Source organism: Dipodomys ordii, unplaced genomic scaffold (genome assembly GCF_000151885.1).
Source record: "Dipodomys ordii isolate 6190 unplaced genomic scaffold, Dord_2.0 Scaffold105, whole genome shotgun sequence".
NCBI lineage: Eukaryota > Metazoa > Chordata > Mammalia > Rodentia > Heteromyidae > Dipodomys > Dipodomys ordii.
In genome coordinates this window covers 527446-548842 of record NW_012267321.1, presented here as the reverse complement: position 1 = coordinate 548842, position 21397 = coordinate 527446, and the positions used below count along the sequence as shown (strand labels likewise).

The window sequence follows — 21397 nt, the reverse complement described above, 5'->3', positions numbered from 1 at the left end:
ACCTAATTCCCGCTGCTGCGTCAGGGGAAAAAAGGTGACAGGTGGCACCTGCTGGCAGGGCGAGGGCAGGACCACCTGCCGCTGCTGCTCACTGGAGGCCCCTCTCCCGACACCTGCTCCTGTCTGTCTGCCTTGCCCCACCCGACCCCGCCGCCCCACGACGAGGAGGAGGGACAAACCAGGGAACCCCAACAGTTGGCCCCGCCCTGAGACCGTCCCAGCCTGGGTCTCCCACCCCTTCTCAGGGTCGCAGGCCTGGCTCTAGTCTTCCCTGCTCTACCAGCTCCAGGCACGCCCCAGAGAGGCGGAGAGGTGGGGGGGGGGGTCCAGGGCTGTCCCTAGTCCGGCAGGGCGGAGCCTGAGGTCTTCAGCTCAGACCGTCAGACTCCACCCGCCGAGGAGCACAGCTGCACCGAACCCACCTGGTGAGAAGCCCCCCGGGATGGAGGGAGGGACCCTCCTCAACTGTTCTGTCACTGCTCTGATCCTCATCCCTTTCCCACGCACCCTGGTGGCGCTCACTAGCTCGTTCCCTCCTCGGATGCCTATCCTCATAGGGACCTAGCCATTCCCCAGAGACCTGCCCCCAACTTTCTTCCCTCTAGTCCAGATCTTAGATTCCAGTCCCTTGGTAGAGTCAGCCCTTCACCTCCTTTTGCAAGGCGTAGGGGGGGGAGGTCCCCTTTCAAAGACTCAGGGACTCAACCTCCCACCCAGTGCCCTACACAATGGGACCCAGGAACCCCAGACCCTAGTCCTCCCTCTACTAAGATCCAGAAGTTGGGGCTCCCATTCCCCTTTTTCCCTTAGACCTAGAAGTCCAGACCCCAGCCCTCCCTCAGACCCAGGGGTCCAGGCCTTCTCTTTTGGATATAGGACCTGAGCCCCCCACAGCCCTCCACAGTTCTTGCAGAAAATCACCCAGGATGCACCTCTCACCAACCCTATGAACTCTTTCCTGAGTTCATGCAGGGGAGCAGCCTCGGACCTCCCCCCCCAACTCCCAACCCTCTGTGGGGGTCCTGCCTTTATTCCAGCTCAGGTCCCATCCCACACTTGGCAATGACCCTGGCGGCTTCCTCCCAGCGCTCCCAAATCATCCGCTCCAAGTTCCGATCTGGTGAGAGAGAGGTGGCCTGTGGGGAGGGATCCTGGGGATGTAGTCTCGTGTTTTCTGAAGGTCACTCGTGCATAGCGGAGGATGGGGTGGGCCACAGTGGGAAACTAGGTAAGCAAGCGAGGGGTGGGCATGGGAGTCAGGGCCTTCAAAGGACCAACTAGCTGGTTGAAGGACCAACTAGCAGACCAACTATCAGGAAAGTAGAGGAGTATTGAGTTGGGGCCTGGGAGGCCCAGTATGGGAATGGGGGGTGAGGGGATAGGGAGCTCTCAAGCTCACTTGAGCTTTTGTTTTAGTTCAGGGCAGGCACTCAGTGGATGAATGACTAGACTAGGCGTTCATTCCTGAGCAAAGGACACTCAAAAAAGTTTGCAGACCCAGCCAAGGTGGCTGGTCAGAGCCAAGAGCAGGGTTGGAAAGTGTGCCAAAGAGAGTACAAATTGTCTGAGCATGGTGGTGCCCACCTGTAATCCCAGCTACTGGAGAGGTCTGGAACTTCAAAGTCAGCCTAGGCTGAATAGATGGTTACAACAGAGGGGCTGGGAGTGTGGCTCAAGAGGTAGAGCTGGCCTGCCTAGCATTCAGAGGCCCTGGGTGAAAAAATTAAAAACGAATACTTCGAAGGTGAATATTGGGTGGAGGGCGGGGGAGGGGGGTAAGGAGGGGTGGGGAGAGGACTGGGAAGGGCCAGAGAAAATGCTGGAGTATGCAATTGTGGGGTGAGTGTGCATTGGACTAAAGGAGGCCATATGTAAACTGGGCCAAGATGCTAAGATGATCAGTATGCCAGGTTGGGGTGGGCACAGAAGGGGCAGGTGCAGGCGTGGGGGGGATGGGGTGCCGGGCTCCGTTGCAGCCTTCGTGCTGGCTTGGCTCTGAGCAGCTCTGGCCTGAGGCTCTGAGCTTGGCTGGAAGCAGGCTGGAGGCCCCGGGAAGGGAGCTGGGGAGCAGCAAACGGGCTGCCCGCCCACCCGCCTGCTGCACGGGGTGTGTAAGGGGCCGGGCACACATCCCGCCAACAACTGTAGCTCCCAACCGCCCAGCTCAGCCAGACTCCTGGACACTCCCTTCCCTCCCCTCCCCTGCTCCCTGCTCCCTCCTCCTTCCACAGTTCTGCAGCTTCGGATCCACAGACGGAATCAGGACCCAAGTAAGTTGGGGGCTCTGGGAGGGAGGGGTGGTGGCCTCACTCCCCTAGGACAGACATCCTGGGTGTCTTCCCCCCCTCAGACAGTTCCCCTCCCCCATCCTTGGATGCTTGGTCCATCTGTTCGGAGCTGGGCTGACTGAAATCCCAGCCTGACACCCCAAAAGATGGCAAGAGTCTGCACCAACCGCCCATCCTTTTTTGCCTTTGGATCTCTACTTCCTGCTGCCCAACATTTCCTACCCTTGACAGATGCACAAGCCGGGGAGATGGTTTCTTGGCTTGGAGATAGGCATCCCAGATTCCACGCACACTCGGCACCCTCAAAAAGTACCAGGATGTGGCTCTCTGCTTCTCCTTCTCTGCCAGAACCAGGAGTGCAGGCCCCACCCCACCCTGGGCCAAAGCTGCACTCTGTGATCCTCCTCACACGCCCCTTGTTCACTCAGGACCAGATTCCTGCTTTTTCTTTTCTTCCTGGTACTGAGGATTGAACTCAGGGCCTCAGGCTTGCCTACCAAGGGTCTTCATTACTCTAGTCACTCCCCTAGCCCCCAAACTCAGAGCCGGGGCACTGTCCCTTAGATTTTTTTTTTGGAGAGGGGGGGACTTGAACTCTGGGCCTGGGTGCTGTCCCTCAGCTCTTCAGTTCAAGGTGAGCGCTCTACCGCTTGAGCCACAGTGCCTCTTCTGGTTTCTGGAGATTAGAGTCTCATGGATGTTCCTGCCCAGGCTGGCTTTGAACAGCGATCCTTAGATCTCAGCCTCCTGAGTAGCTAGGATTACAGGAGGGAGCCACCAGTACCCAGCTTGTCCCTTAGCTTTTTCACTCAAGGATGGTGCTCTCCTACTTGAGCCACAGCTCCACTTCCAGCTTTTTGGTGGATACTTGGAAGTAAGATTGTTTCACAAACTTTTTGATCCAGGTTAGCTTTGAACCTCATCTTCAGATCTTAGTCTCTTGAGTAGTTAGGATGACAGACGTGAGCCACAGTGCTCAGCTGTATTCTGTTTTAGACACAGGGTCCTGCTAACTTTGCTTAGGTGGCACTGGCATCAAATTCAGGATCCTCCTACCTCTCCATCCCAAGCTGGGATTGTAGGACAGAGCTACCATGCCTGATACCTTCAGAGGGAGACTAGGCTCAACTTGAGCCCCTTGGATTTTGATCCCAGCCTGCTTGCCTGTATTTTGGGGGTGGGGTGTCAGGCCCTCCTTTCCCATGGTCTTGTTCCTCCCTGTCTGGCTTCTTTCCTGCAAGCCCCTCAGGGTCCTTCTTCTGTCTCCAGTCTCCTCCAATTCAGATCCCTGGATCTCAGCCTCAGGCTCAGCTCTGGCCCCAGCCTTGCCCTCCGTCCCTGCCTCTTTCTTCTTCAGTCCTGGGGTTCTGCTTCCTGAACCAGAATATTGTCCTTGGAGATCCTCAGAGAAGGTGAGTCTGGACTGGAGAGAGCACAAGTCCTCTTAAGAGTCTAGTCCCGATCCTCTTGCTGCTTCCACTTTCCCCTGTCTGGTGTGGCCACCAGAGTCCACACTTGGCCCAGGGCTCCAGGACAGGAAGGTATAAACCACCCACAACATCATCACATTGGCTTTTGCAGGACTCTCCCAAGGTCTCCCAGCGCTGGAGGGAGCCCACATCCAGGGGAAACCTGACATACCACCAGTACATGCCCCCAGAGCCCAGACAAGGGCCTAGGGCCGACCCCCAAGTGGAGGGGAAGGCCCTGGGCTCCCCAAGGCCACCTCTGAAGATGGGACCAAGCTCACAGCCATCATATCCCAAGTATGATCTTCATTTTACTCTTAGGGTTCCATCATCCCCTTGCCTCAAATCCAAAACCAAAGGGAGCCTGGTCTCCATTGTCTCCTCACCAGACCCGTCCTGTCCTCAGCCTTCTCCCTTGAAACCACAAGTTCCCATCGCCCAAGCGTGTGTTTGCTTCCTCTGAAAGCTAGAACCCGTGTCTGAGGACCCCAACATGCCTTTTATCTCTGTCTCCCCCCTCCTTTTTTTTGTGCCAGTACTGGGGCTTGAACTCAGGGTCTCAGGCTCTTGGTCAGCTTTTTCTGCTCAAGGCTGATGCTCTACCCCTTAAGCCACAGCTCCCCTTTTTTTTCTTTTGCTGGTTTATTGGAGGTAAAAGTCTCAAGGGCTTTCCTGCCCGGGCTGGCTTTGAACAGCCATCCTCAGATCTCACTGTCCTCCAGGGCGGCTGGGATTACAGGGGTGAGGCTCCAGCTCTGGCCCCCTTTAACCTTCGCCCCCTCCCGCTGTGGACAGGACGAAGCCCCCGACCCCGGCCCCCTCCCCACCCGGGATCTCTGGTCCTCCGCCTCCGTCGCACAAACTGGAACTTCAGACCCTCAAACTCGAAGAGCTGACGGTGAGTTCGGGGTGTCGCTTCCAGGTCCCGAATTCTAACCCTGCAGCCTCCAGTGTCGGGGGTCCCCCCGCAGGTCCCTTCCTTTTGCAGGGCCCCAGGGGTCCAGACCCTTCCTCCCTCGGTTTCCAAAGGCCCCGCCTCGGGGACCCCGCCCAGGACCGCTCTCCCCGCCCCCCGCCCGCCCCCTCAGGTCTCCGAGCTCCGGCAGCAGCTGCGCCTGCGGGGCCTCCCGGTGTCCGGGACCAAGTCGATGCTCTTGGAGCGCATGCGCGGCGGCGCCCCGCCCCGCGAGCGGCCGAAGCCAAAGCGCGAGGACAAAGCCGCGGCGGCGGCGGCCGCAGCTCCCTGGCCCCGCCTCAGGCCCAAGGCCCTGGGAACTGCTCGCCGGCAGGGCACGGTAAGGGGGTGTGGCATACACGTATGACCGACCAATGAAGATAAGCTACAGCGGGAGGGGCGGGATGTGAAGGAACGAATAGCCAATGAAGTGTGGGGGCGGGGTCTCCACCCAAGGACCTGCGAGTGAGAGGCGTGGCTAAAAGCTATGGAGGCGGATCTTATCGGAAGAACAGCCAATGAAATGGAAGAGAGGCGGGGTCTATCAGTATAGGTCTGGGACAGGACCGGTTGCGAGTGGGTGGGGTTGCTACCGGGGCGTGGCTTGTTGGACGGGGCGTGGCTTATGGGACTGGCCCTCTTCACGGTTGTAGATTAAGTCAAGTCCTGCGTTCCACAAGCCGCCTCTTCCACGCGTGGCGGATACAGTGGTGACAGTTCCGGCTCCGGCTTCGGCTCCGGCTCCAGCCCTGGTCCCAGCTCCGACTCCAGCGACGGCCCCGGCTCCAGCCCAAGCCCCGGGCTTGACAACTTCCTCAGCCCCAGCCCCAACGGGTCTGACTCTGGAGGAGGAGCTGCAGGAAGCGATCCGGAGGGCTCAGGTGAGCGCGTGCGGGATGGAGTCAAGCTGAGGGTCCCCGCTCAGTTCCCGGCAGGGATCTGGGGTTCACGCTACCGTCCATTGTTTTCTTCTCTCTTTCTCTCCCCCCCCCCTCCAGCTGCTTCCGAACCGAAGCATCGATGACATTCTAGGAGATCAGACGGCGCCTGAGGGTAGGAACTGAATCCCTCGATGATTTAGGGGAGAAGGGAGCCTGAAGCCCTGGACTTCTGGGTGCAAGGGAGGAGTGGATGGGGTTCAGGACCTCTAGAAATGAGGAATCAGGCACCGGGAACCAGACCCGCAATGCCAGAAGCTCTCTTTCATCTGCAGACTCGCTGCCGCCCATCCCCCTGGACTTCCCGGGCTCCTTCGATGTACTGTCCCCTTCCCCGGACTCCGAAGGCCTGTCATCGGTCTTCTCATCTTCCCTCCCATCCCCCACCAACTCTTCATCCCCCTCTCCCGGGGGCCCCACGGATTCCTTGGACTGGCTGGAGGCCCTGAGTGGGGGTCCACCGTTGGGCTCTGGCCCCCCAGCCCCCAGCATCTTCTCTGCTGATCTCTCAGACTCCAGTGTCACCCGGCTGTGGGACCTGCTAGAAGATCCGTGGTGATGGAGTTGGTGATTTCCAGAGACCAACAATGGGTGGGGTCGAGCAGAGCCCCTCAGGGAGACCCCTCCCCCTCACCCCCCAATCCCTACTTGGCCCTGAACTGGTGCTCTACAAGCCACCTGCCTGGACTTCACCTGCTTGGCTTCTGTGTACCCCCCCCTTCCACCTTTCCCCATGGTTGTATGGTTGGGGATGAGGGTTTTATTTGCTGCTCACCAGGGGCAACATGCTGCTTCCTTCAGAAATATCAGGATGTTTTTGCCCCCTTCCTTCCAGACACACTGGATGGTTGCCTGCTCTCTGTGGGGGGATGGGAGGAATCTGGAAGGTGATTATGTTGTATGGATAGGATCAGAGAGGATCAGGGAAGAGCCAGAAAGGATTTAGAGGGGAATGAGACTCTGGAGTTGAAGTTGCAGGTACAAGAGAGACTCACCAAATAGCTCAGGCTGGGCTAGAACTCATAATCCACCTGCCTAGGCCTCCCCCGTGCTGGGATCACAGGCAAGCACCACTAGGTTTGACTTAAACCAGATGATCAGAGTTCATAGCCTGTGTCCTCAGAGTGGAGAAAATAAAAAAGAGAACCTTAGTAGCTGCTCTTGAGGAGCTCAAAAGGTTTACAAGGATCAGATTGGTATTTTTGAGAACCGTGGTGCTCCTGGACAAGATTCAGCAAGGGCCGTGACTCTTCATAAAGACAAAAGGCCAGAAGGCATGCCATCCGGGATCTGAGAAGCATTTTCACTGAGCCTCAAGGATAAAGAGGCCTTGGCCACTGTAACAACATGGAAGACTGTATCTTCCTAGGTGGAAGAGCTTGCCTGGAGGGGCAGAGGACGCAGGGCCACCAGAGGGAGCTTGTGTGATCAGGATTGCTGGGGGAGAGGTGGGGGGGAGGCACTGGGGCCGTGATCCGATATCAGGATGAAAGCTGATGGTGAAAAGGGCAGCAGCAAAGCCGGGCGCTGGTGGCTCATGCCTGTAATCCTAGCTACTCAGGAGGCTGAGATCTGAGGATCGCGGTTCAAAGCCAGCCCGGGCAGGAGAGACCGTGAGACTCCTATCTCCAATAAACCACCAGAAAACCGGAAGTGGCGCTGTAGCTCAAGTGGTAGAGTGCTAGCCTTGAGCTGAAGAGCTGAGGGACAGCGCCCAGGCCCAGAGTTCAAGCCCCACAACCGACAAAAAAAAAAAAAAAAGGGCAGCAGCAGGGTGCCGGTGGCTCATACCTGTCATCCTAGCTACTCAGGAGGCTGAGATATGAGGATCATGGTTCAAAGCCAGCCTGGGCAGAAAAGTCTGTGAAACTCATATCTCCAATAAACCACCAGAAAACCAGAAGTGGCACTGTGGCTCAAGGGGTAGAGTGCTTGCCTTAAGCTGATAGAGCTGAGGGACAGGACCCAGGCTCAGAGTTCAAACCCCACAACTGACAAAAAAAAAAGAGGCAGTAGCCCTGCAAGTATTGAGAAGGTGGTCCTCTTGTCCATCTCCATTTTTCCCTGATGATTTTTTCTATGTCTAATCAGTCTGTCACCATCTAAGTGCCTGTTTGTGCACGTGTCTCCCTGTCTGGGTTCTACCCTCTGCCTCCCTTGTTCTCCACAAAACTCCTGTCTCTGATTTGTCCTGTGCCCATTCCCTCCTCTACCCTAACTAGCATGCTTTGTAGTTCCTGGTGTGTCTCAAGGAAACTGGACACCCACTTTTTAGCTGGGTTCCCCACCCATTCTCCTATTGCTCCTGGGTCTGTCTGGAGAAGGGCAGTCTTGGGGTGAGAGCACACTTAGGGTTCTACTAGGCCAGCCACTGGACAGCACATACACACACCAAGAGTCAGGACCAGGGGCAGAGAAGGGATTCTCCAGAAAGTCGAGATTCAGAATGTTAGAGCAGGATTGGGTGGGAGCTCAGGTATGAGCCCAGTGTGAGAGAAGCTCTTGGGCCTGACACTTTCAGTAAATATTTCTTTTCTTTTTTTTTGTCAGTCATGGGGTCTGAACTCTGGGCCTAGGCGCTGCCCCTCAGCTCTTCAGCTCAAGGCTAGCACTCTACCACTTGAGCCACAGCGCCACTTCCAGGTTTTTCTGCTTATGTGGTGCTGAGGAATGGAACCCAGGGCCTCATGCATGCATGGCAAGCGCTCTACCGCTGAGTCACCTTCCCAGCTCCTCAGTAAATATTTCTATCCCCCACTTTGAGGGTCCAGGAGAGATCCAAGTAACAGCTTTATATCCTGGTCTTACCATTGCCTGATCTCAATAGTAGGTGGATTTTTTTTTTTGGTGGGGGTTGGGGGAGGTTGGTTGTAGGGTTTGATCTCAGGGCCTAGTTCCTATCCCTGGACTTTTCTGTTCAAGGCTAACATTCTACCACTTTGAGCCACAGCTCCACTTCTGGTTTTCTGATGGTTAATTGGAGATAAGAGTCTCACCAACTTTTCTGCATGGGCTAGCTTTGAACCACAATCCTCAGATCTCAGCCCCCCAAGTAGCTAGGATTACAGGCATAAGCCACCAGTGCCTGGCTGGATTTTTTTTTCTTGCTTGGATTTATTTATTTAGGCAGTAACTGGGTGTGAACTCAGGGCTTTACACACACGCATATTTCTTTCTTGGCTGGTGCTCTATTACTTGAGCCACGCCTCCAGCTGGGCCTTTTGCTAGTGATTTTTGAGTTGGGCGTTTCCCTGTGCGCTGGGATTACTAGCACTCACTGCCACACCCCTTGTCCCTACCCATTTCTCCACAACCATTCAAACTGTATACAATGAGTGGAGATTGGAAAGAGGGTTTCTGGAATTATAAAGGGAGAAACTTTAACTTCATGACATAAGGCAATCCCCTATTCCATGGGCACCCAGCCACAAAACCCTGCCCCAAGAGATCCAGATGCACAGACTAGAAAAGCCTGATGGGAAGTGTGAAGTCCTCCAGATGTGTGCACAAATGACTGGTGGTGTTCAATCTGGGAAGCTGAGGACAATCACGTGACAGTCTCTCCTCATTGAACTTTGACGTCTTTGCCCAGGTAACTTTGTGCAGTGGATATCCTACATGCAGACCTAGGGCCTCCACTTGGTAATGCCACCCAGCTTGTCAGCAAATTGCTATGTCCTTCTGAGGAGCCCCAGGCCGAGCCAGTGCTGTATGTTTCATTCACCCTATTTCTTCACAGGCGAGATACAATTCTTGGGAGAGATAAGAGATTGAGTTGCTCGGTGGGTGTGCTATGGTTTTAATATGATGTGGAGCCCCAGCTCCTCCACGTATTAATGTGAGGTACTGGGCCTGAGACAGCTTAGGACATGAACTAGGCTTAGAAAGAAACAGCATTGTTCTCTTTCCAGCAAGACCCAGCCTGGCCTCTCTGCTTCCTCCTCGGACCTCCTGCCATTATGAGGGCATCCACTACAATGCCCCGGCCAGGCACTTACAATGTGATCCAGCCCCAGGTATTTCATGATAGTAATGGAAAACAGACTACCACAGGTTTCCCTCTCTCTCTTTTGTGCCAGTCCTGGGCTTGAGCTCAGGGACTGGGTGCTTTATCTGAGCTTTTGTACTCTAGGCTAGTGCTCTACCAATTTGAGCCACAGCTTTCCTTCTGTTTGGTGTGTGTGTGTGTGTGCTTAGTTGGAGATAAGTCTTAAATGATTTTCCTACCTAGGCCTGCTTTGAACCATGATCCTCAGATCTCAACCTCTTGAGTACCTAGGATTACAAATATAAGACACCATCACCTGACATTCATTTTTCAGAAGGGAACCAAAATAAGAATGAAACATTTTTATTTTTTCCTTCACTACTGCTGGAAGGGGTTGTCTGTATGTGATGCTTAGAAATGTGGCAGCCCTTTTGGGCTCAGCAGGCAAATGGGCCTAAGATGAGACACTGAAGGTACAGCAAGAAGATGGATGGAGTTAGGGCTCACTGAAAATGCCATCGGGCTGTAGAGTTGCCTGGAGTTGGGAGTTGAATTACTTGTAGTTCAAGGCAACTCCATGCAAAGAGATGGTGTCGTGCTGCCCAACTCAGGCCTGGGAACCCAAGGGCTGCCAGGGACAGGGTGGCTAGTTCTCCAGTAGCGGGGACAGGTCTGCCGGGATCCCCACCCACTCAGGTAGGAAGGCTGCCTCTGGCTTAAAGACCTTGAGAAAGGGGGAGTTGGGGAGGGTGTAATTGGCCAGGTAAATGGTCTCTCCACCGGCCAGGTAGGCAGCCCAGATGCCGAAGGTCCCGACAGTTATGATGGTGTGGTTGCACTGCGTGAGCAGGGCGAAGTCCTGGGTTGGCAAATGCTCATTGCCATTCCCGGCAAACACCACGTCGCCAAAGGAGGCGTTGATGTTCTCCCTGCACCAGGCCATGTCATCGCTGGTGACCAAAAAGACTGGAAAATCATAGCGAGCTTGAAACCAGTCCATGGCCTGCTTCAGGTAGTCCGGATCGGCCACCACCCCCTTCCACACATAGGGCATAAAGTGGACATAGTCTCCCCGGCGCACGTGCACCCCTACAAAGGTGCAGGGCTGGCCCCTGTCTGCTTGCAGGCCCCGCAGGAAGGCCTGGGCCTTCTCGCGCAAGTGCTCATGCAAGCTGAACTCCTGCAGGATCTCAGGGCGCAGGTGGTGGTAGAAGGTCCAGGAGCTGGGGAAGCCCCCGAAGCGCACAAAGTTGCTGGAGATGTGTCGGTAGCTCTCCTCCATCCAGTCGTTGAGCAGGTAGTTGTGCCAGGGGATCCATTGCTCTAAGGCTCTGTGCAGCACTGGGAGGCTGATCTTGAAGATGGGGGCCAGGGTGCTGTACATGTCTTCAGGGATGAAGGCCGGGCGCCCGTTCATCTTGGCCAGGGCGTACAGTGTAGCGTACTCGCCCATCTGGTTCCCCAGGCGGCCTCTCACTTTGATGGTCCAGAAGCTCAGTGGCTCGTCATTAGTGGGCTTCTTCCATGTTACCAGTGGGATCACCAACCCTGGAAATGACACCGATGTTGTCTCCTCCTGGGCATGAGTGGGGTGGACCCTCACTGGGCGCTGCTGGAAGTGGAAGATGGTGGAGGCGATGAGGATGAAGAAGACCAAGCGGGCTGTGGGGAAGGAGAAAGGAAACTTCCTGCTGCCCATGGCTGTGGAGAGGGGAGAGTGCACATTAGGTCTCACCTGTAGTAGCAAGCAGGGTGCTAGAAAGCACACCTATAACTGTGCAAACATGTGGCGTGGGTGTGTGGGAGGGCTCATCTCTGTTGTGTGTGTAAGCTCTTAACACATAGCTTTTGGCATGGATGTATGGCTGTCCAGAGTTTCTGCAGGGGTGTATTTCACAGGTGTGCGTGTGCATGGTGAGTGTGTTTGGGGGTATCTATACATTGTGTATGTACATGGGTATTTATGAAGTTCTGTGCTCACAAAGCTTTGTTACATGTACCAGGTCTGGGACTTGAACTGAAGGCCTCACACTCTTGTTTTTGCATTTTTGTCTTTTGCTCAAAGCTGGTGCTCTACCACTTAAGCCGTATTTGAGGCTGAGAATTGAGGATTGCTGTTTTTTTTTTTTTTGGTCGGCCATGGGGCTTGAACTCTGGGCTTGGGCGCTGTCCCTCAGCTCTTCAGCTCAAGGCTAGCGCTCTACCACTTGAGCCATAGCACCAGTTCCGGCTTTTTTCTTTTTGCTTATGTGGTGCTGGGGAATCGAACCCAGGGCCTCATGCATTGCAAGGCAAGCACTCTACCACTGAGCCACCTTCCCAGCCCGAGGATTGCTGTTTGAAGCCAGTCAGGGCAAGAATGTCCCTGAGACAAAATCCAATTAACCAGTAAAAATCCAGGAGTATTTGCCAAGCACCGTAGCTAATGCCTGTAATCCCAGATATAGAAGAAGCTGGGATCTGAGGTTCTTGGTTCAAAGCTAGCCAGGGAGCCAGGCATCGGTGGCTCATGCCTGTAATGCTAGCTACTGAGGCTGAGATCTGAGGATCTGAGATCTGAGGATCGTGGTTCAAGCCAGCTCTGGCAGGAAAGTCCATGATACTCTTATCTCCAATAAACCTCTAGAAGTGGCACTGTGGCTCATGTGGTTGAGCGCTTTGAGCCGAAAAGCTAAGTTTCAGCGCCCAAGTCCAGAGTTCAAGACCTACCACCGAAGGAAAAAAACAAAAAAGCTATCCAGGGCAGGAAAGTCTGAGAGACTCTTATCTCCAACTAACCAGCAAAAAGCATGAAATAGAGATGTGGCTCAAGTGGTAGAGTGCTATCTGTGAAAGAAAAGACTAAGGGACAGCACTCAGGCCCTGGCACACACACACACAAAAAAGCCAGAGGTGGAGTTGTAGGTCAAGTGCTACAAAACCAAAGCTAATGTTGGGTGAAAAAGCTAAGAGACAGTGCTCAGGCTCTGAATTCAAGTCTTAGTACTACCAAAAACATAAAAATAAAAAAATAAATGGTGCTGGGAGCCAGATGCTGGTGGCTCACGCCTGTAATCCTAGCTACTCAGGAGGCTGAGATCTGAGGATTGCAGTTCCAAGACCCGTGGGTAAAACAGTCTACCAGACTTTTTTTTTTTTTTTTTGTCAGTCATGGGGCTTGAACTCTGGGCCTTAGCACTGTTCCTCAGCTCTTTAGCTCAAGGCTAGCACTCTACCACTTGAGCTACAGCACCACTTCCGGTTTTCTGGTGGTTTATTGGAGATGAGAGTTTCATGGACTTTCCTGCGAGGGCTGACTTTGAACCATGATCCTCAGATCTCAGCCTCCTGAGTAGCTAGGATTACAAGCATGAGCCACCGGCGCCCAGCTTCTAGGAGACGCTTATCTCCAATAAACTACTCAGAAAAAGCGAGAAGTAGCACTGTGATTCAAGTGGTAGAGCACTAGTCTTGAGCACAAAGAGGCTCAGGATCAGAAAACAGGCCCTAAGTTCAAGCCCCAGGCTCCTGACTGTCCCACTCCACCCCCAAAAAAGCTGCTGGACACTAGTAGCTCATATCTTTTTTTTTTTTTTGTCGGTTGTGGGGCTTGAACTCTGGGCCTGGGCGCTGTCCCTCAGCTCTTCAGCTCAAGGCGAGCGCTCTACCACTTGAGCTACAGCGCCACTTCCAGTTTTCTGGTGGTTTATTGGAGATAGGAGTCTCACGGTCTCTCCTGCCCGGGCTGGCTTTAACCTCGATCCTCAGATCTCAGCCACCTGAGTAGCTAGGATTACAGGCATGAGCCACCAGCGCCCGGCTTAGTAGCTCATATCTTTAACCTTAGCTCCTCAGAAGGCTGAGATCTGAAGACCATTGTTCATATCCAGCCTGGATATAAGACTAAATTTCTATCTCTAAAATAGCCAGGAAAATGCCAAACTGTAGGCACAGCTCAAAATGTTAAGAGTGCCAGCTGTGACTGAAAAACGCACAGGGCTCTAAATTCAAGCCCTAGTAAAAAGCTAATAATAATAACAATAATAACAATAGCTGGGTGCCAGTGGGACATGCCTCTATTCCTAGCTACTCAGGAGGGTGAGATCTGGGTTGGCAGTTTGAAGCTAATGACAGGAAAGTCTGCAAAATGCTAATCTCCGATAAACTACTCAGAAAAAGGTGGAAATAGCACTATGGCTTAGAGTGGTAGAGTGCTTTGTGTCTCTATTCCTTGAGCAAAAGGAGCTGAAGGACAGAGCCTCAGGCCCATGGTTCAAGTCCTAGGATCAACAAAATATAAAAATAAAATAATGAAAAAAAATAAAATAATAATGAGGGCTTGAGAATTTGGGGAAAAGAGAGTAATACAGAGAATTATTGTAATTAAAACATAATAAATGCCTTTGTGACATAACGATGGTGAAACCCCTTGGTACAATTAATCTGTACTAAAAAATGAAACAAAAAACCCAAACCAAATACGTAAGGTGAGTAGAGCACAGTAGTGCCAGGGATGGGTACTGGTACCGCTGGTTTTGGGTGTCCTCAGTGGGCAGAGCTCCTTCTCCTGGCAACTCTTCTGGCTCCTTGACCACAACAGGAAAACCAACCACTTCTGCAGCTCCTTTGGGGGTCAGGAGAGAGATGACTCAGCACAAAATGGCCACAGCTTTATCATGCAGGTGCTGAATCTAGGGGCTTTTATATCCTGGGCTGGGCTCTGATTGGTTGCCCCTATGCAAATGAGGTATATGACAACTGACGAATCAGAGAAGAGCCACTGAGTGATGGTGGGCTACAGAACTCAGGCTGTAGTTCTCAATTAGGTCTGCCTCCAGGATTCTGTAGAACAGGGAGGATGTGGGTGGGGCGCGGGTGCGTGTCTTTTCTGGACAGCCAGGATTTTGAATCTTGCACTTTCTGTAGGTTTTTGTTTTTGTGTGTCAGTCCTAAGGCTTGAACTCTGGACCTGAAGGCTGTTTTTTGGGCTTTTACTTGTTCAAGGCTAGCACTTTACCACTTGACCCACAATTCTACTTCTGGAATTTTGGTGGTTAACTAGAGAGGAGAGTCTCATAGTTTTTCCTTTGCTGGGCTGGCTTTGAACTACCTCAGATCTTGCCTGTTGCGGATGAGTCTGACTGATAACTGGGCAGTGAGTATGGAGACACCTGTCCTTTTTTTCTTTCTCACTCTCATTTCTTTTCACTTTCTTACCGAGTTGGGCCACCACCTCTGCCAGACTATTCCACTGAAGGGGGCCATGGGGAAGGAGAAGGGCATGCGTGTGCTGCCCATGGCTGTGGGGGAGGGGAGTGAGCACACGTGAGTGCTAGCCATGCAGCAGTAACCAGGGTTGTGGGAATACACCACTGTGGGTAGGTAGGAGTGCCCCTCTGTTGTGTAAATACTTGGCACCTGACTTTTACTACGCATCTAGGGCTCTCCAGTGTTCACACAGGTAAATGCTTCCTTGTTGTCACTTCTATGGGTGTGTGCATAGTTACACTGCTATCCACACAGTGTGAGCATACATATGTCTCTGGGAAGCTGTGTACTCACAAAGCTTGTAGTTTCTTTTTGAGACAGGTTCTAACTTTTCTCTGGTGGCCAGGGACTCACAATCCTACTACCTCTGTCTCTGGAAATACAGGAGTGGACTGCCACTCCTGACCTGAACAGAACACTGGTTTCTTTTGTCCCTGCTCTACAAGAGAAATTGTTTTCAGGACTGGGATGGTTGCCCAGAACACACGGGACTCCTGAAGCTGTTGATGAAGCAAAAGCATGACTCACCTGATGATAGAGACCTTAGCCAAGTAGATTATACAGTGAAATAGATAACTAGGTGACTTCCAACAATAGTTCATAGTCTCCTGTGGGAGAAATCAAACTTCCCAGTGGTGGTTGTGCAACAGTGGCTGCTGGGCTGTGTAGCACAGCTGTCAAAAACAAAATGGGGGAAAGCAAGGGTAACTTGGGCAACACAGCCACACACAGGCTATTTGTTTCTTTGAAAAAATGATTTGGGGATCACATTGTCTAAAAAAAGAAATGTACTTGGCTAGGAATGTGGCTTAGTGGTAGAATGCTTGCCTGGCATTCAATTCCTCACTGCCACATACACAGAGAAAGTTGGAAGTGACACTCTGGCTTAAGTGGTAGAGTGCTAGCTTTGAGCCAAAGAACCTCAGAGACAGTGCCCAGGCCCTGAGTTCAAGCCTCAGGACTGGCAAAAATAAAAAGAAAGAAAACAAATGTACTAGCTAGGCTAGTGAGCTGGTGGCTCACTCCTGTAATCCTAGCTACTCAGGAGGCTGAGATCTGAGGATCATGGTTCAAAGCCAGCTGGGGCAGGAAAGTCCCTGAGAATCTTATCTCCAATAAACCAGAAGTGATGGTGTGGCTTAAGTGATAGAGCACTCACCTCGAGCTGAAGAGCTGCGGGACAGCACCCAGGCCCACAGTTCAAGACCCATGACCGACAAAAAAGAAAGAAAAAAAGAAAGGTACTCATTACTTATAAAATGGTAGTTTCTCTGTTGAACACTTTAATAATAATAGTAATTTTTTTGGTTTGTCAGTTGTGTGGCTTGAACTCTGGACCTGGCCGTGTCCCTGAGCTCTACCCCTTTGAGCCACATTGTCTCTTCCAGTTTTCTGGGGGTTTATTGGAGATAAGAGTCTCACAGACTTTCCTTCCAAGGCTGGCTTTGAACCCCAATCCTAGGACCTCAGCCTTCTGAATAGCTAGAATTACAGGTATAAGCCACCAGCGCCTGGCCTTTTTTTTTTTTTTTTGGAAAATGTGGGGCTTGAATTCTTGCCTGGGCGCTGTCCTTCAGCTCTTCAGCTCAGGGTAAGCACTCAATCACTTGAGCCACAACACCACTTCCAGTTTTCTGGTGGTTTAGAGTCTCACAGACTTGCCTGCCTAGGCTAGCTATGAATCATGATCCTCAGATCTCAGCCTCCTGAGTTGCTAGGATTATAGGTGTGAGCCACCAGGGCCCAGTAAGGCTGAGCTTCTTGAAGAACTTTATTCAGGAGAATCAACAGCCAGGGGAAAAGTTTACAGTTGCTCTGCTTTACAGTGGCTTGAATCTAGGGGCTTATATACCCTGGGCTGGGCTCTGATTGGTTGGTGCTATGCAAATGAAGTATAGCACAACTGACCAATCAGAGATGATCTTCTGAGCCACTGTGGGTCTGTAGAACTAAAGTTTTCAATTAGGTGTATATTTCTTAGGACCCTTTCATCTCCAAAATGAAAATTATGTAGAACTAGGACATGTATTCTCTGACATTGGGAGTTTTGAAACAATCTTACATTTTCTCAAGTCTTCTCTCCCATATGGACAAGCCAGCTTTGTCTTCCACTGTAAGATGTTTTACTGGGGTCCTAAGTAATCTACCAAACTTTTCAATTTAATGTACCCTTTCAGTACTAGGAGAATGAAACCACAACAGTGAAATTGAGATTGATTTTCTGTATCATTGTGTTGTGTTGTTTTGTTTGTAGTGTTTTTTGTTTTTGTTTTTTTTGGTTGTGGGGCTTGTACTCTGGGCTTGGGCCCTATCCCCAAGCTCTTCAGCTCAAGGCTAGTGCTCTACCACTTTGAGCCACAGCGTCCCTTCTGGTTTTCTGGTGTTTAATTGGAGATAAGAGTCTCACAGACTTTCCTTCCAGGGTTGTCTCTGAACCGTGATCCTTAGATCACAGCCTACTGAGTAGCTAGGATTACAGGCATGAGCAACCAGCACTCAGCCTGAAGCTTATTTGAAAGATGAAATCCATTGAACTTTTCTACCTGGGCTGGCTTAAACTGTGATCCTCAGGTCTCAGCCAGCTGGGTAGTTTGGATTGTAGGTGGGAGCCACATTGTTTGAAAAGGAGAATTATATAATGTAGAGTGATGGAGGGGTGAGGTTGATGGAGTATATGTACACATGTACAGTAGTGTCACAATGAAATCTCATTGCACACGTCAGGTATTTTTCTTCCTTTTTAATTCTTTTTTTTTTCTTTTTTTTTTGGTCGGTCATGGGGCTTGAACTCTGGGCCTGAGTGCTGTCCCTCAACTCTTCAGCTCAAGGCTAGCGCTCTACCACTTGAGCACCACTTCCGGTTTTCTGGTGGTTTATTAGAGATAAGAGTTTCACAGACTTTCCTGCCCGGGCTGGCTTTGAACCGTGATCCTCAGATCTCAGCCTCCTGAGTAGCTAGGATTACAGGCGTGAGCCACCAGCGCACAGCCTTTTAAATTCTTTTTGTGTGCAGGTTACAGGGGCTAGGGAGTTTGGTGACATGAGAGTTTGGGTTCAGGGCCATAAGATTGTGAGAAGGTATGGTACTGCTGAACCATGCTCCCAGCCCTGTTCTTTGCTGGCTACTTTGGAGATTCAGTTTGGCTTCTTGCCTGGGCTGCAGTCAGCCTACATCAGCCTTTGTGTCCATGCTGGGGTCACAGGCATTGGCCAATACCCTCCTCAGGCCTGGGAACCCAAGGGCTGCCAGGGACAGGGTGCCTAGTGCTTGAGTAGCGGGGACAGGTCTGCCGGGATCCCCTCCCACTCAGGCAGGAAGGCTGCCTCTGGCTTAAAGAACTTGAGGAAAGGAGACTGGGGGAGCGTGTAATTAGCCAGGTAAATGGTGTCTCCACCAGCCAGGTAGGCAGCCCAGATGCCAAAGGTCCCGATGGTCATGATGGTGTGGTTGCACTGCGTGAGTAGGGCAAAGTCCTTGCCTGGTGAGCCTTCCATGCCATTGCCAGCAAACACCACGTCCCCAAGAGAGGTGTTGATGTTGTCCTTGCACCAGGCCATGTCGTTGCTGGTGACCACAAACACTGGAGATTCGAACCGGGCTCGAAACCGATCCATGGCCTGCTGCAGGTAGCCCCGATCGGCCACCACCCCTTTCCACACATGGGCCATAAAGTGGACATAGTCTCCCCGGCGCACATGCACCCCTACAAAGGTGCGGGGCTGACTCCCATTCACACGCAGGCCCCGCAGGAAGGCCTGGGCCTCCTCACGCACGTGCTCGTGCAAGCTGAACTCCTGCAGGATCTCAGGGCGCAGGTGGTGGTAGAAAGTCCAGGAGCAGGGTGTACCTGTAAAGCGCACATAGTGGCTGGTGATGTTCCGGTGACGCTCCTCCATCCAGTCGTTGAGGTGGTAGTGGTGCCAGGGGACCCCGCGCTCCGTGATGACATCCAGTGTTGGGAGGCTGATCCTAAAGATGGGGGCCAGCATGCTGTGCATTGGAGCAGGGATGAAGGCCTGGTGTCCGTTCATCTTGGCCAGGGCATAGAGCGTGGCGTACTCACCCATCTGGTTCCCCAGGCGGCCAATGGAGTTAATGGTCCACATGTCCAGCTGGGCACGGCTTGTGGGCTTCCTCCACTCTGCTCGGGTCTCTGTGACTGGATGAGACACCCATATCTGCTCATCTTGCCTCACTAGTCGTTTCTGGATGTGGAAGAGGGTGGAGGCGATGAAGATGAAGAGGATGGTGTGTGCCAGGGGGTAGAAGAAAGTCCTCTGTGTGGTGCTGCCCATGGCTGTGGGGGAGGGGAGAGCACACATTAGGTCTTGAGCAGCGGTCAGCCATGTGGAATGCATGAGTGCCCTTGTAGAGATCGGTGGTGATGAAAATAGAGACCAAGACAAGGGGCCAGGTGCTCCTGGCTCAGGCCTATAATCCTACCTGAAGGACTAAACTCCATCCTATGACCCCAGGTGTATATGAATATAGTTCACTTTCATCAACGTCTGCTGTAGCTAGTATGTTAACTTTGATTCCTAATAAGTTCAAGGTAAGCCCTGCTTAAAAGTTATTTCTATTGATCTACTTGTTGCTTCAGTTGGAGTAAGGATCTGTTGTCAATGATTCATTTGAGGAACTGGGAAGATAGCTCAGTGGTAGGAGTGCTTGCCTTGCATGCATGAGATTCTAGGTTCAATTCCTCAGCACCACATAAGCAGAAAAAGCCAGAAGTGGTGCTGTGGCTCAAGTGGTAGAGTGCTAGCCCTAAGCTGAAGAGCTAAGGGACAGCGCCCAGGCCCAGAGTTCAGGCCCCATGACTGACACACAAAGAAAGCAAGAAAGCATGAAAGAAAAAAAGAAAAGAAAAGAAAGACTCATTTGATCTGGGGACTGTGGTGAGACTCTTGTCTCTAATTATCCAGCACAGTGCTAGAAGTGGTGCTGTGGCTGACATGATAGAGCATTAGCCTTGGGATAGAGAGCTGAGGCCAATGGAGCATTATTCCAGCATGGAGAAGACACTCCTGGGACAAAGCGTGTCCTGCCAATGATGGAGCATCCAGTTAGTTGGAAGACACCGCTCAGATAAGAGGGATGGTGTCACTTGTACTGGGCACTTGAAATGGAATCAGAGCCAGGAGATAAAAAGAAAATAATTTACAAGCCTGTCTGTCTAATATCCATGTTTGTCTACTTTGTAAATGAGGAGGAACTTACAGTCTTGCCTGTCAGTCATTTAAAACTAGGGCTGGACTGGGTATGTGGCTTAGTGGTCAACTGCTTGCCTACCATGTCTGAAGCCCAGGGTTTGATGCCTCATTAGCACACAAAAAAGAAAAAGCTACAAGCTGCTCTGTGGCACAAGTGGTACAAGGCTAGCCTTGAGCTGGAGAGCACAGGGACAGTGCCCATGCCCAGAGTTCCAGCCCCACTGACCAAAAAAAAAACAAAAAAAGAAACAATTGACCCCACAGTAAATGTATTTCACATTCTCACCAGACAGTGAAGGCCGAGCCTCTTGAAGAACTTTATTCAGGAGATTCAACTGCCAGTGGGAAAGATTGCAGCTCCTCTGCTTTCCAGTGTCTTGAGTCTAGGGGTTTATATACCCTGGGCTGGGCTCTGATTGGTTGGTGCTATGCAAATGAAGTATAGCAAAATTGGCCAATCAGAGACAATCTTCTGAGTCATTGTGGGTCTATAGACCTAAAGTTTTCAATTAGGTGTGTATTTCCCAGGCCCCTTTCACCTCCAAAATGAAAATTATGTAGAATTAGGACATGTATTCTCTGACATTGGGAGTTCTCAAGTCTTATTTCCCCATATGGACAAGCCAGCTTTGTCTTCCACTATAAGATGTTTTACAGGGATCCTAAGTAATATACCAAGCTTTTCAATTTAATGTACCCTATCAGGAGAATGAAACTACAACAGTGAAATTGAGATTGATTTCCTGTATGTGTGTGTGTTGTTGTTTTGTTTAGACAGTATTAGGATTTGAACTCAAGGCTTTATACCTGATTTGCTTGTTTGGTTCATGACTGATGCTCTAACTCTTGAGCCACATCTCAAGACTGACTTTTTGTTTTGTTTTTTGTTGGTCACAGGGCTTGAACTCTTGGCCTGGGTACTGTCCTTCAGCTCTTCAGCTCAAGGTGAGCACTCTACCACTGAAGTTACAGCATCACTTCCGATTTTCTGGTAGTTAATTGGACATAAAGAGTCTCACGGACTTTCCTCCCTGGGAAATCTCAGCATACTTAGCAGCTAAGATTACACGTGTGAGCCACCGGCGTCTGGCAGGGCTAAGCTCCTTTTTTTCTTTTTCTTGCCAGTGCTTAGCCTGGGCACTGTCCCTGAAATCTACAGCTCAAGGATAGTGCTCTACCACTTTAAACCATGCCCCCACTTCTGGGTTTCGGGTGGTTAATTGGAGATAAGTCTGAGGGACTTTCCTGCCCGGACCAGCTTTGAATTGTGATACTCAGATCTCAGCCTCCTAAATAGC

At 51.7% G+C, this 21397-nt stretch overlaps 3 protein-coding genes across 3 annotated transcripts; 1 reads left to right on the top strand and 2 right to left on the bottom strand.

Annotated features, from left to right (window-relative positions):
• Positions 1–400: 400 nt before the first annotated feature.
• On the top strand, positions 401–6402 carry Mamstr (MEF2 activating motif and SAP domain containing transcriptional regulator). The gene is made up of 10 exons (XM_013027832.1): positions 401–425; positions 1038–1120; positions 2232–2270; positions 3558–3700; positions 3870–4054; positions 4553–4655; positions 4846–5052; positions 5366–5593; positions 5711–5765; positions 5926–6402. The coding sequence occupies exons 2-10, from the start codon at positions 1063–1065 to the stop codon at positions 6207–6209; spliced, it is 1302 nt and encodes a 433-aa protein (XP_012883286.1). The 5' UTR covers positions 401–425; positions 1038–1062; the 3' UTR covers positions 6210–6402.
• Positions 6403–10284: 3882 nt separating this feature from the next.
• On the bottom strand, positions 10285–11337 carry LOC105994140 (galactoside 2-alpha-L-fucosyltransferase 2-like). Its single transcript, XM_013027570.1, has one exon. The coding sequence runs from the start codon at positions 11335–11337 to the stop codon at positions 10285–10287; it is 1053 nt and encodes a 350-aa protein (XP_012883024.1).
• A 6809-nt stretch (positions 11338–18146) lies between these two features.
• LOC105994357 (galactoside 2-alpha-L-fucosyltransferase 2-like) lies at positions 18147–19154 on the bottom strand. Its single transcript, XM_013027829.1, has one exon. It carries the CDS (start codon positions 18990–18992, stop codon positions 18147–18149), a length of 846 nt encoding a protein of 281 aa, XP_012883283.1. The 5' UTR covers positions 18993–19154.
• Between the last annotated feature and the right edge of the window lie 2243 nt (positions 19155–21397).

Bases quoted from the DNA above. Each gene is read 5' to 3' on its own strand.
- Mamstr (XM_013027832.1), top strand. From the start codon at position 1,063: ATGACCCTGGCGGCTTCCTCCCAGCGCTCCCAAATCATCCGCTCCAAG. The intron at 1,121-2,231 runs GTGAGAGAGAGG...CTCCTTCCACAG, and splicing joins CCGCTCCAAGTTCCGATCTG to TTCTGCAGCTTCGGATCCAC. The intron at 5,766-5,925 runs GTAGGAACTGAA...TTTCATCTGCAG, and splicing joins AGATCAGACGGCGCCTGAGG to ACTCGCTGCCGCCCATCCCC.
- LOC105994140 (XM_013027570.1), bottom strand. From the start codon at position 11,337: ATGGGCAGCAGGAAGTTTCCTTTCTCCTTCCCCACAGCCCGCTTGGTC.
- LOC105994357 (XM_013027829.1), bottom strand. From the start codon at position 18,992: ATGTGGACCATTAACTCCATTGGCCGCCTGGGGAACCAGATGGGTGAG.